Below are 14,113 nucleotides of genomic sequence, written 5' to 3'. Positions count from 1 at the left end.
AGAGGCAGGCGTAGCTAATCAGAAAACAGGAAACGTCCCGAAGAATGCCCTCAGTCTTGGTCCAAAGTTTCTGCATTTGAGTCAGTTGTTTTGTTCAGGGCTGTAAGTACTTAATTCCTTTCCATCGGAAGGAACAGTCATCTTAATAAAATTAGAGGTGGCGGCAGAGGAGGTAGGTGATGCAGAGAAGAGAGGAGGGTTTCCTGTGGTTAATCAGATGTTTGGTGCCTGCATCTTTGACCTTGAAGCATTTGACCAATCAAATAATTGAATAATAGTAATATCTGACTCTGTGGCTGCTGATAAGGAACTAATTTATCATTTTTTTTGTTTGCTAACTTTTTTTTATGTCTGAGAATAGGATTTTAATAAAAGATAATGCATTCACATTTTGATTCTAATCAGAGACTCCTCCTTGGAAGGGTTCGGGCTGGGTTTCCCCAGAAGGGGAGGAGCTCATGCTAACTACTTACACATTTTCCTTTCTAGTCAAGGAAATAGGAGTGTGCAGGGGGCAAATATAAGGGCTTGGAGTGAAACTAGACCTGGTTAGAGGGCTTCCTCCTAGCCCTATGATCTTGGGCAAATTACTTAACCATTCTGGACTCACTTTACTTATCTGCAAACTGGAGATACTAACAGTGCCTACCCAACAGGTTTGCTAGAAGGAATAAGTGAAATGAGGCATGGAAAGGGCTTAGCAAAGCCTGGCTTACAGTGAGCATCCCCTAGAGGGTAAGACCTTCTGCAGCAACACCCTGCACCTAGTGCTTGGAGCTATAGGAAGTTCCTCCTTAGTAGCTCCACCCAGTCTGAGGTCAAAGGCTTCTGCTGAGACTTGACTTCTCCCTTTTGTTCTCAATACAAAACTAAATCATATGTTCTGGAAATGTATTAAGAGTTGTTGGCAACTGGGTTTTTATCATTGAATTATGAATTTATTGAATTTTCTTAAGCCCATACTCTAATATTCTCCTCTTTTAAGTGACTCCTATCAGTCAAATGAAGCTTAGTGGAAATTTAAGACTTTACAGTATGACCATTACCTCTCCCGCAGCCCTCTACTCCTTTCCACAGCCAGTTGTGTGTGCAGAGTCCCCAGACATAACCAGCTCTCCCCTCCTCCACAGCTAACCCACCCACCTGGTGGCCTGTATCTGGAATGAGCTTTTCTTCTTAGATCTGCATTTTCAATCCCTCCTTGTCAATCATTCCCAAACTCCACCTCTGCTTCCTCGGTACCCAGGTTGGATACATAGAATTTTTGGATTTGCCCATTTCACTCTTTGGACCTTGAAGGTCCAAAGACCTTCTTTATGACTTAGTTCTCACCCACCAGTCCCTGGTTAGTGGTACCATTTTATGCGTGTTGAATGCAGGGATTCCTAACCTTTTTCAAAGGTCACTAACTTACTTGAGAATCTGTGAGAATAGTGAGTTCTCTCCCCCTGAAAAACTCAGAGGCAATATTTTGTATATTAGAACAAATACTCTTTAGAGAGTTTTATGATGCCCTGAAATCTGTTCAGGGGCTTCCCTGTGGTCACTGCCCAAGAATCCAGGTTCCTTACATATATTATATGTACATATCTTCATTATCCAATGTTCTGACAGCCTCCAAAGAGGTACTGTGGTGTGTGGAAAACCCTCAGGTGTTGGAACCAGAGAGATGTAGTTTCAAAATCTGACTGTTTCCCATTAATTGTGTCATCTTAAGCAAGTTGATTGCTCTTGGTTTTCTTGTCTGTAAAACGAGGATGACCTTGAAGGTATCATAATGGATAGACACTGCAGCAGAACACACAGCCTGGCACCTAGAAATGATTACTTAGATGGAGTTGCTACAATTATGTGGAGAAATCATTTTGCCCAATTCCACTGTAGTTAAAAATTCTTTGCATGGCTCCTCTTTCCTCTCAAGAACATGTTCTCTTCCTGTAACCAGAGGAGAGAAGAGTTTATGTCAGATGAGAAGAGAGATGGGTGGGTCCAGTATGGAAGTGTGGGAGGGATAATTTCTGGACAGCTTACAGGTGGCAGCAGAATCAAATCCAGTGAGAGGCCCTGTTGACCTCACAGACAGACCACATTTGGAACTAGCCAGTGAGGTCTAGGCACGAGCCCATGAGTAGGATCATGCTGAAGCTTAGAAAGGGAAGCCCATTGGACTATATGATGCCCACTCAAGTGGAAAAGTTAATGCTTAGCAGAGGGAGGGTCATGACTCATGGCCTTACAATGTTGAGGTCTTGGAAGAATGAGGTGGTTAGTCCCACAGACAGCTGGGAGCCAAAGCAATGTGACATTCAGTTGAACAAAACCAACTGCCTCCTATACTCCACAGTGGCAGAGGGGAAGCAATGGCCCAAGCATGGTTCAAAGTGTCACCACTGATGTGACACTGCCTGGGTTCAAATCCTAGCCTTGCCCCTGACTGATAGGTGATTTTGAATATGGTATTTTAACTTCTCAGTGTCCTTAGCTGTGAAAGGGGAGTGACAACAGTAATATATACAATTTTAAGAAAATAGAATAATACTTCTAGCATTTGTCATGCAGAGATTAGCTTTTATTTTGGTAAATCTTTTAGAGACAGCCTCCCAGGGCTCCCAAGAGAAGCCCTTGCTCTTTGGACTTTGCTCCAAGGAAACTTGAAGCACTGGCTACATTTACTTATTTACTTCTCTAGGTAGGGTCAGGAGTAAAATGATCCCCAAATCCATCATGCTGGTCCTAGATAGTGCTCCTCTTCTAATTCTCTTGATTTCAGGCCTGTGGGAGGGAGTCCTATCTCATCTTTAAGCTGTGTTGAGGTTTTGTAACTCTGGAAGTCAGGATGGGCTTCAGGGCTGAGATTCCAGGTTTCGGTCAGGTACCCTTGCCACACTGAGCTCAGACACATTTTGTAACTCTGAAACTCAGTCTCCTCATCTATTCAGTGGTTGTACCAGCATCTCAAAGATCATCTCTGTTGGCTTCTTTCTGCAGCAGGCAGGAGATGCAGAGGCCCCAGGAGATCTGCTTGAGGGAGGAGCAGAACATCACAGCACTCCATGATTTTGAATCCCTTGAAGACCAGGGGATGTGAAAGATGTTTTAAGCCAAAAAAAAAGTCATTTCATTGGGAAGGCAGATAGATATCAAGTGGTCCCCATCGTAGGCAGATGAATGAGGAAATGTAGGCACATATTAGGCTCTCGGCTAATGTTCTTTGAAGGAATGCATGAATTTTAAATGCTCTTTATTTCTCATTGATTGAATCTGTAATTTTTTTATTTGCAGATGAGAAAAAGAAAACGAAGAAAGTCGATAATGAACTCAATCCTGTCTGGAATGAGGTGACTTTGTGATTTTTTTTTTTCTCAACTTTGCTTTAATGGATAAGCTACTTCTTTGGATCAGAAACTAACTCTTCCCTTTGGAAAGAGAATTTCCACCTTACTCACTCCAGCTCCCCTTCTTTCCCCAAGACAGTAGCACACTTCAAAGAGGTTGGCCCACCAATGACTGTCTCCTGCATGGGGTGGTGTGGTGAGCTAAACCTGGACTGGGAATCAGGAGGGATGATGTCTCTCCTGGCTCAGCCGGGAGCTTGCTGCGTGAATATGGTCCACTTCTGTGGCAAGAGGGAGGACTAAATCAACTCCAGAATCTCAGAAAAAAAGCTCATAATTAAAAACATATCTGCCTGTGATTAAACAAGAGCATATCACATGATACTTTTTGTGTATCTAGCTGAGTAATGACGTTGATTTTTTTATATTGAAAAAAGTGATGTTTACTTAATATAGAAATTTTGAAAACTTCAGGTGAACATTATAAAATTAACTTTGATCCCACCCTCAAGAAGTAAGTAGGTAACATCTGTGTGTATCAATAAGTGTTTTTGAGTAAATACAGTTAATGAAATATGACTTCTGAAATACAAACTATCAAATACAAGTTCCTATCCTACTTTTTCTTGCTATTGTATCCCAAGCATATGCTTATATCACTCAATTCAAAAGCATTTTTAATGATTAGGTAATATTCTATTGAAAGGATATAATATAATTTATTTGTCCATTCCCCACCCCTCTGTTGACTTTATATCTATTTTCTAAATGGTTCTGTGTTTAGTATTTTCATAGATATGTGAAATTTTTTATTTTTCCTACTGAGTAGGATTTTCCTACTCTGACTAATTTTTCAAAAGTTGATCATCAGCACCATTGTTTATTTCAAAAGCTGGGGCCAACCTCCCTGCACAAGATCAGTAATAAATGTCTTTGTTGGTTTCACTGAGTCACCAGGCTATAAAAACTTCCCCTCCACCCACTCTGGATCCCTTCTTCCCCCAACTAGTCTCACTATCTCTCCAAGACTAGGGGAGCATGCTATCACAGAATGAGATAAAGATGAAAGCTTCTTACTGCCTATCTGGAAAGCCCTGCTTGCCTCAGGCAGGTTGCAAGGGAAGTCCACATCTCTGTGATTTCACAGGAACCCAGAGCAGCCAAGTGGACCCCCAGGTGCCACAAGAATAAGAGACCTGCCTGGTCGGTCACTGTGAGTCCCTAGCACTTGACACAGAGCTCCAAGAATAAAACAAAGACAAAATATGTTTATTCTGTGTGTTTTTATTGCTTCAGGTTTTGAATCATCCTGACATGTCTATTTTTGAGCTCAATCCACATGACCAGTGGCAAAGAGATGGGTTGTCATGTGAACTGGCATGTCTTCTACAGGCTTCTTCCATCTCATTCCATTTTGCTTTCAGCATGGTTTTTTGTTTTGTTTTGTTTTGTTTTGTTTTGTTTTGTTTTTGCTCATATTGCAAGTTTACTTATCAAGTAAACTTTCCAACTACATTTTATAACTGAAACCAAACCCAAATGAAATGCCAACCTCAAGTCCATGGGGATTAGTGTATATGTTCTCATGTGAGGTACAACACAAGTTTTCCTTCCATTCCAAACCCACTGCAAAGAACCTCAAACCATTATTTGATTTATTTAATGTGTTTATTACCTAGCCAATCAGAGGCATCAATGGTGCTCTCCTGATTTTCTTTGCACTTTTATTAGAAAGCAATCCATTGCATTTAAAACAGGAAACTTGGAAAGATCTTGACTACAGCATTGACCACAGTGGAACTTCAAATAAGGGGCTGATATATTTTAGAAAATGCTTTCTTAGATTATTCCTCTTCCTTGTGTGATAATGATATAATTAAGACTAGCAAATCACTTAAAAATAAACTTTGAAGAAAGTATTTTCACAGATAATATTCCATCTTATTCTTGCAACAGCTGTGGTAGGCATTAAGTACAGTTCTGACCATGAGTCAGCGGTTCAGTGACCTGTCTGAAGCCACAGAACCAAGGACATGGGAAAGTTGGAGCCACCTGCAGGTTCTCTGAGTGGAAGGCTGGTTTGAGTCTCATACCCCTCAGCAGCCTCCAGGCATAGAATTCAATAGTTTCTATCTAATTATAGAATTGAGTAATTAGAGACACTGTTGTGGATGAAAATATTGTCCCAACAGGCAATACTGTGCATTTTATTATGTTCTTTGATGCTCTCAACAGCCTTCTTATTTTCATAACCTTTATGTGAACAGATTTTGGAGTTTGACCTGAGGGGTATACCATTGGACTTTTCATCTTCCCTTGGGATCGTTGTGAAAGATTTTGAGACAATTGGACAAAATAAGTAAGTTACTTTCAACAGCTTTTTTCATTCTACATATCATCTCAATATTGTTCATTTTGTTGACAATCACACGTGATAATATTTCCAATGTAACAGTGCTTTAATTCCATGCTCCTACTCCCTTAGGAGCCAATATCAGATATGACTAATCAATCACAGCACTTTTTTTCCAATGACTGAAGTAAGTCAAAGAGTCTGCAAACACCATGAGTCTATCCTGCAACTTCTTTGTTAACTGTACATAGTTGCTTCTCACTTTGGGTTGTTTATCTGAGCTGTGGCTATATTGGACACAACACCAATTCTTCCTTTTTCTGATTATGTGTCACCTATATACATCATTATACTGTATCTTTCAGATTCATATGGGAGTTATCATGGTAGTGCCCAGGGTGACACCAAGGATTGTCTTCTGGGTAAATTTGGGTGGGGAAGTTCCAACACTGGTCCCCATGAGACAGAATGACCTTATTAAATTCAAACCAGTCCTGGAGCTGTACTTTGGTCATGTAGACTTAGAACCTAGACTTATTACCAGTTCACACTAACCAAGTTCCCAGGAAACTAATACTTATAACCAGAATACCTACTTGTTGTTTTGTAATGGGAATCAATTACCTGATGAGTGGGCGTGGCTACTCTCTGATTCATGAATTTTTTTTCAAGCCATACTACATGATAAGCTAGATTACTCTGTATCCTTGATTGTAAGTATCATGGTTCATAAGATGTGCTATTAAATTAATAACAGGTTTGGGAAGAGACAAAAGGATGAATATTTAATACCTACATCAATTGTAAGAAACATTTCAGTTTTCTATAATTAGTGCATTTAAAAATGCATGTCTTATGGGCTGGAGTAGTGGCTAGGTGGTAGAGCACTTGCCTGGCATGTGTGAGGCCCTGAGTTCAATCCTCAGCACTGCATATAAATAAATAAATAAATAAAATAAAAGATTCATTGACAATTGAAAATATTAAAAAAATATGCACGTCTTAGTTCAGGCACATTTGGTACAATCAGAAGGCTGTAATGAGAGCAATAAAGTAGGATGAGTTAGTTGAGTTAGAGTGACCATATGCTCTAATTTGTTTGGGACAATCCTGTTTACTGTCGCAGCTCAAGGATTAATAATGTCCCTTTTGCTGTCAACAGTAGCTTGGTTTGGACAGGAAATCAGGTGATCACCCCAATCACTGGGGTCTTCCACTTAAGGGTATCAGACTCAGCCTGGTCAGACATCTGCTCCCTAGAAAGTACACTGATAGAAACTGTCATGTTTGTCTTTGATGTGATCCTTTCTTCTGTGTTCAGTTGCGGCCAATACCCTTGTGGCTGATTTGGTTTTTTCCCTTAAACTATACATTCTGGAAAGTTCTTGTCCCATCAGTCTTACAACGAAAACTACTTTAGCTTTTTAAGGTTATATTGCACATCTCAGCTTTGAATCATTATGTGATTTTTTTTTTTAAATCTCTCACCCCAAATCCCAGAAGACAGTTTTATTTCCCATATTTCAAAGTTCTGGGGAAGTGGGCACTAGAGCCTCACAGTAACTTCTAATTGTTACTAATAATAGTCTTTTCTCTTCTTTGCTTTCCTCTTTCCGAGAATGGAACCACTGTTGATATTCTAGGCCAGCCCTCTCCAATAGAATATAGGACAGAGTGTACATGCAACTCAAAATTTTCCTGTAGACACATTGGCAAAAATAAAATGAAAACAGGTGAAATTAATAATATTTTTTGTTTGTTTGTTTGTTTGTTTGTTTTGGTAGTTTTAGGATGGAACCCAGGGTCTCACCCATGCTAAGTCACTGAACTACATACAACCCCAGCCCCTAATATTTTTAAACCAGTATATCAAAAATATTATCATTTCTACATGTATCCATATTTTTAAAATCATCCAAGATATTTTACATGCTTTGTTTTCCTTATTAAGTCTTTGAAATCTAGAATGTGTTTTACCCTTATAGCACGTCCAATTTGGACAAACCATACTTCAAGTTCTGCATAGACACGTGTTTGGAGGCCACCATATTGGATTGGCTAGTTCTATACCACTGGGCTCAAAACTCAGACCTCTCTGGATCCTCTCCCTTTTGCTTCTTGTCTAATATATTTCTAAATCTTATGTTTCCTTCCTTTCTGTGATCTGTGCCATGTGTTTTTATCCCTGCCCATCGCTGGAAGTCTGGTTCAGATCTCCACCATTTTGTGCCATGGCTATTTAGCATGGTAGCAGAACCTAGTGGTCTGCCTCCCAGCTCCCATCTGTCTTCAGCTAAGTCCTTGCTTTCCTGTAGGTTACACATTTGAGGGAAAGACAAAAACAAATAAAATAAATATGTACCTAGTCAGGTATACTGTGAAGTGCTATGAGCTTAGGAGGAAGCTGTTATATCTTACAAAGAAGAATAAAGCAGAGTAAAAGGTTAGAGAGTGATTGAGGGTAGGAATCAGGGGGGGGATGCAATTTTATATGAAGTGCTGACAAGATTACATTTAAGTAGAGACCTAAAATGAAGGAATGAGCTGTGTAGCTCTCTGGGGGAAAATAATATTCTAGGCAGCGAGAATGGCAAGTACAAAGGCCCGGAGGCAGGAGAATATTTGAGAAACTTGAAGAGTCCAGTCAAGTTGAAACAATGAGCACAAGGGGAGGATATGAGGTCAGCAAAGCTATGACACCCATGGCTTTGTGAGCCCAGCATGGGCTTTGGATTTCATTCTCAATGGAATGGAAATTGGGACTCCATTAAAAGGTTTTGAGTACGGTCTGACTTACATTTGTAAAAGGTCATTCAGGCCTTGTGTGTAGAGACTGGATTTTATAGGAACCAGTTAGGGAAGAGGGGAAATAATACTGGGAGCCCGTTAGGAATTTATTTTACACCACATGGAGGAAACAGTGGGGCGCTGGGATGATGGCAGCAATGGGGAGAGGACAAACCCCAGCTGGGCTCACCCCGGCACCCTTTCAGGTGCTGTGTGCATTTCTGGAGAAAGAGCTGATGTGCAGTTGCTCAGAACCTGGACATTTTCTTTTTCATTCTGAACAACAGCAAAAAAAATACTATCGGTTCTATTGTAAGAGGATCCTTCTAAAGTTTAGAACTCTGCATCCTGGAGAGACACCACAATGTCTGCTGAGCACAGAGACCAAATGAGCATGTGGTCACCAGGGTGTTATGATGACGGAGGAATTTTTAGGTGTAACAGAAAAAGGTAAATTCTAGGCAAAATGTAAAGTAGATTTCCATCACTCTTTCAAACTTTCCCTCCCCACCCCCTCTTCCTCCCTCTGATTTTTCCTGGGCACCCAGTGTCCTTATTTTCCAGGGTTTCCTTGGGGATACCTGCTCAGCCTGCTCTCTGAGCCATGCCCAGCACTCTCTGCCAATTGCCTTTCCCAGAAAAACTCACTTGTCCTGTGGCCCAGCCTTCAAGGTCCTGTTTTAAGGTGCTGAGAAGTCAACCTGAGGGAAGGTGTAATGGTTGCTAATAGTTAACTGTGTGATTTTTTTTTTCCCCACAAACACTGGCTTTTGGACTGAAGCCAGTCGCTTACCTGGAGAGGTAAACAAAACAGGACTTGTAGGCCCTGTGGCAGGGTCGCTGGGGCAGGTGTTTTTTGCTAAGAGATTTATTCTCTGTTCTGCAAATTTCACTGCATAGTGAAAGCCTGGCCTCAAGTCAGCTCTGTGACAAACAGAGCGTGATGGCACTATCACTCTGTCACCTCTGTTCCTTACTGTACAAAACAGCATGCCCCCATCATCAGAGGGGTATCATGCCCTTTGGCTTTGTTTCCACCAACTGAACACTACATAGACCTTGGCCAAATTACCTGTGCATCTTATAAAAAAGAAAACCCTCTAGGAATAAGATATATGTTTGTCTGAAATATTTGTACAGGTTGGCTCTTTGGCCCCAGATTGTCTTCTTGGCTTTTCTGCTAAAGATTTGGCCTTGAGGCCTCTGCCGACTGTCCAATGTGGGAATGCTTCTGCCACCTGAAAGCCTGGGGTGGGGTGAAGCATTTTTCTTCCAGCTTAAGCAATGTCCTGCTTGCTGATTTGCCTGTTGCCATGGAGACTGGCTGCTGCAAACACTTCTCTCACTTGGCATCTGTTTGCCTGTCAGCAAACAGAGCCAGCGGCCTGGGTTGGCCTGTGTACCATGGCCACACCTTGGACAGATTGGTCCAGGGTGGTCCCTGCACTCACAGCCCTGGTGCGACGGCACTGCCCCTTCTCAGGTGCCAGGGGCCAGGTGGGTTGTTCAGTGCCACTGCTGCTGTCTCTCACTTTACAGTTATCCAATCAGCTTTGCAGACTGAAGAAGGGTGACAGAAGAGTCAGAGGAGCTTCTTGATCACATGATAAACAAAAATGATATTTTTAGCTATAATGTCAGAGTGCAAGAATTTTCCCAGTGAAGAATGAGAGTCCCCTTAGCAGACAAGGCTGTCACTTAGGACTAACCTATTAACGCATTATCCCACTTCATCTTTACACACACCCTCTGACACAGGTCTGTTTTTCCTCAGAGAGGGTCAGTAACCTGCTCAAGATCATACAGCAGCACATGTGTCAGTCAGCTAGCTCAGGTCCAGGCCTGTACTCTTGACTTATGTTATACTGGAAGCCTCTGAGCACCAATAGGAACCAAAATGTACATTGAATGGTCAATGATCTCTTTGCTGAAATGGAAGTAGTTTTTCTTCCTAATTTTGAAAAAAAGAAAAAGCTGTTAATATCAGAGTAGAGGTTCCTCTCCAGGTTAAAATCCATAAAATTTTTATTGTGTTGAATAGGAAGTCACATATGCTCATATTATACATTGGACGTGATTTGTTGAGAGTTTATATCTCATCTCATTTAATTTCACAATGACCTTGAGAAGTGGAGAGGAGACTTGAGGCTCAAAGGATTGAGGCTGGGACTCTGATTCCTTGACACCCTGGCTTTGCTGCAATCCACTTGAACTCCTCAAGAAGAACCACCTTTAGGAGGCTGGACATGTAGGAGTGAAGTGAATGTACAAGTTTGTATGTGTTTGCACACACATGCGTGTGAATGCATGCACATGTGTGCCTGTGCAGGGGAAGAAAAGAGGCACCGAGCAGGGCTTCTGCAAGTGGTATTCTTTCCCTCACGCTGCAGTAGATACAAAATCTTCTCACTGGACCTTAGCATCTCTGATCACCCAGCCCAGAACAGCCCCTCCTGGCCGTTGTCCCTCTCATGCCCTATTTTATTTCTTCAGAACCCTTCTTTCTGCAAAGTTCTAATGAGCATAGGAATGATGTAGGGAGTCTCTGTAGGCAGTTGGATGTTAAGGCTGGGGCTGGGGCTAAGACAAGTATTCAGAGTATGTGTTGGTCTGCACATCTGTATCCAGCTCAGTGTTGGATCTGCAACGTTCTTATCTAGTTACTTCATCTGTTCCTGCTTTGCTGGACAGTAAGCTCCACACCCATGTTGCTCAACGCTGTACCACCAGTCCTGAGCAAGGGCCTGGCATATGGAAGTCTCTTGGTAAATGTTTGTTAAATGAATGAATGAATGAATGCTCTATGATACCACCACATGAATGAAACTTAACATTTAAAAATCACTCCATGGAGAAAATATTTACCACATGCATCTCAGATACAGCATTAATCTCCAGGATATATAAAGGACTCAAAAAACTTAACAACAAAGAAACAACTAACCCAATCAATAAATGGGCTAAGGAACTAAACAGACACTTCACAGAAAAAGAAATATAATCGATCAACAAATATATGAAAAAATGTTCAACATCTCTAGCAATTAGAGAAATGCAAATCAAAACTGTTGTACGATTTCATCTCACTCCAGTCAGAATGGCAATTATCAAGAATACAAGATACAATAAATGTTGGCAAGGATGTGGGGGGAAAAGGCACACTCATACATTTCTGGTGGGATTGCAAATTGGTGCAATCACTCTGGAAAGCAGTATGGAGATTCCTCAGAAAACATGGAATGGAACCACCATTTGACTCAGCTATCCCACTCCTAGTCATATACCCAAAGGACTTAAAATCAGCATACAATAGTGACGCAGCCACATCAATGTTTATAGCAGCTCAACTCACAATAGCTAAACTATGGAACCATAGTGCCCTTCAACACATGAATGGATAAACAAAATATGGTATATATACACAATGGAATATTATTCAGCCTTACAGAAGAATGAAATTATGGCATTTGCAGGTAAATGGATGGAGCTGGCGAATATCTTGCTAAGCAAAATAAGCCAATCCCAAAAAACCAAAGGCTGAATGTTTTCTCTGATGCGCATGCTAATTCACAATGAGGGGGTGGGTGCTAGGGAAGAATAGAGGAACTTTTTTTTTTTTTTTTTGAGAAAAAGGGAAAAAAAAGGTTTATTGATTTGCTAGCAAAAGAGAAACACCAGGGACTCCTGTCCCAAAGGCTAAGATGACTGTCCCCATCAGGAGAGAGGGTGGGATGTTTAAAGGAACTCTTCAAGGGCTAACATTCCAGGTGTGCTCTGGTAGGGGGTCTCTGGGCACCCTGATGGCCTGTTAGGATTCATTTGTTAATTTGGGAGTTACTCACTTCCCAGATCCTAAGCAGGCATCTCCTTCCTGTACTGAGTGTGTTCAAGGGCAATTAACTAGGGGAAGAAAAGATAACACTGTCTTCCTAATCTTGTTAGGGAGGGGTGAGGGGAGAAGAGAGAAAAAAAAAACATTTTTTAAAAAGATAAACTTTTGAGCAATGAGGGCTATATTCAGAAGGTGAAGGGACAACTGTTACATTTTCCCACCGTCAATTCTACCTTCCATTTCTATGGAAAAGTGGGTGACCAAGACATCTCCAAGCTATTTTCTGCAGAGAGGGCAAGTTGGGGGAAAGTGACCCAAAGTCCTTGTTTTCTTTCAGGTGGGGCATGGACAGTTAAGGGTATTTAGCATCACAGCAATCCAAAAGCCCATTGTGGCAGTTGGCAGGTGACTGGACAAGAATACCTAGGTCAAGGTTTATGCTAGTACTACAATAAACAAGACAGCAAAGCATTACTTTTTTGGTAAACAATTTAAAATGAAAACCATTAGTATTTCAGCCAGTCTCTGAAATTCAGGACAAGCTTGTGTTTCTAGAGTTCTTTGTGATAGTTAAATATTAGGCACTCTCATAATTACCCCTCCTTTATAGACTCCAGCTTTACTTACTTTGGTAGGGCTGACACAAGTGTCCATCTTAAGTTACATTAAAAAGCAACAACAACATTGTCTTTCCTTTTAAAGGTCCATGTAGGACTGTGCTCAGGTTATATTCTCCTGCCAGAAGTTTAAGACCAAGTTGTTCAAAACTGACTTTGTTCCTATCTACTCTTAAGAGTCAGCTGAGATTCTGGAGGTACTTTGAATTAGGCAGAGGGGAGTGAAGGGAGGGAGGGGGTATGGGGATAGGAATGATAGTAGAATGAATCGGACATTATTGCCCTATGTGCTTATAGATACGACTACACGACCAGTATGATTCTACATCATGTACAACCCGAAGAAAGAAAAAAAATTTGACACATCATACTCCATTTATGTATGATGTGTCAAAATGTGTTCTACTGTCATGTTATTATTATTACAAATTGAATATAATTATTACAAATTGGAAAAAAAAAAGTAAATTCTAAACAAGGAAAAAAAATCACCCTATGGCTATCACATTAGAACTGTTTCTGGGGGCTGGGATTTGTGGCTCAGAGGTAGAATGCTCACCTAGCATGCATGAGGCACTGGGTTTGATCCTCAGCGCCACATAAAAATAAAACAAAGGTATTGAAAATAAATAAATAAACATTGAAAAAAAAAAAAAAGAGCCATTTCTGAGGAATCTGCCTCCCTTAGCTCTCAGAAACAGTTCTGATTCCAGCTTGGGTTTAAACAGCAAGCAAACGCCTCTCATAAAGCTCCTGACCCTTGGTAGAGAGATGTGAAACATCACCGAGCTCCCAGGAAGGTGGAAGAGCATGGTGGCATGGTGGGTTCTGGAATCTGACAGAGGCTGTTTAGAGACCCAGCTCTACCATCCTGTGTGAGTGACCTGGGGCAAGTTACTTCACCTCCCCAGGCCTCAGAATTCTCAGTCACTGTAGTGTAGCAGTTCCGCTTATGCTAAGATGACAAAATGGGGATAAGATTTGCCCACCCACTGACATGACTTAAAAACTAGACCAAATGCAGTCATTTCCCAATATCAGATGTGACTAGCAGAGACAGTGCTTCCTGAAGCAAATGAGAAGAGCCTTATGAGTGACACCGAATGTCTAGCGAGACTGGTTCCTGAGCCACAGTGTGAGGACAGGGCCCTGATTGTCTCCCAGAACTGGAGAGAGATGGGGGTGGGGG

At 41.3% G+C, this 14,113-nt stretch overlaps 1 protein-coding gene across 5 annotated transcripts in view; it reads left to right on the top strand.

The window, feature by feature from the left end:
• Myof (myoferlin) overlaps nt 1-14,113 on the top strand; it is a 148,681-nt gene that overhangs the window by 16,509 nt on the left and 118,059 nt on the right. For 4 of the 5 annotated variants that reach the window (XM_048801765.1, XM_048801763.1, XM_048801762.1 and 1 more), the window contains exons 2-3: nt 3,283-3,338; nt 5,603-5,694. In XM_048801765.1, coding sequence (XP_048657722.1) covers nt 3,283-3,338; nt 5,603-5,694 — 148 coding nt within the window. Of the gene's footprint in view, nt 1-110; nt 173-3,282; nt 3,339-5,602; nt 5,695-14,113 lie in introns of those variants that run through there. The other variant, XM_048801766.1, reaches the window with a different exon arrangement.

The sequence above is a fragment of the Marmota marmota genome, unplaced genomic scaffold, assembly GCF_001458135.2.
Source record: "Marmota marmota marmota unplaced genomic scaffold, marMar, whole genome shotgun sequence".
In the NCBI taxonomy this organism is placed as follows: domain Eukaryota; kingdom Metazoa; phylum Chordata; class Mammalia; order Rodentia; family Sciuridae; genus Marmota; species Marmota marmota.
Note: the sequence above shows the minus strand (reverse complement) of the source record. Positions and strands in the feature narration are given on the sequence as shown.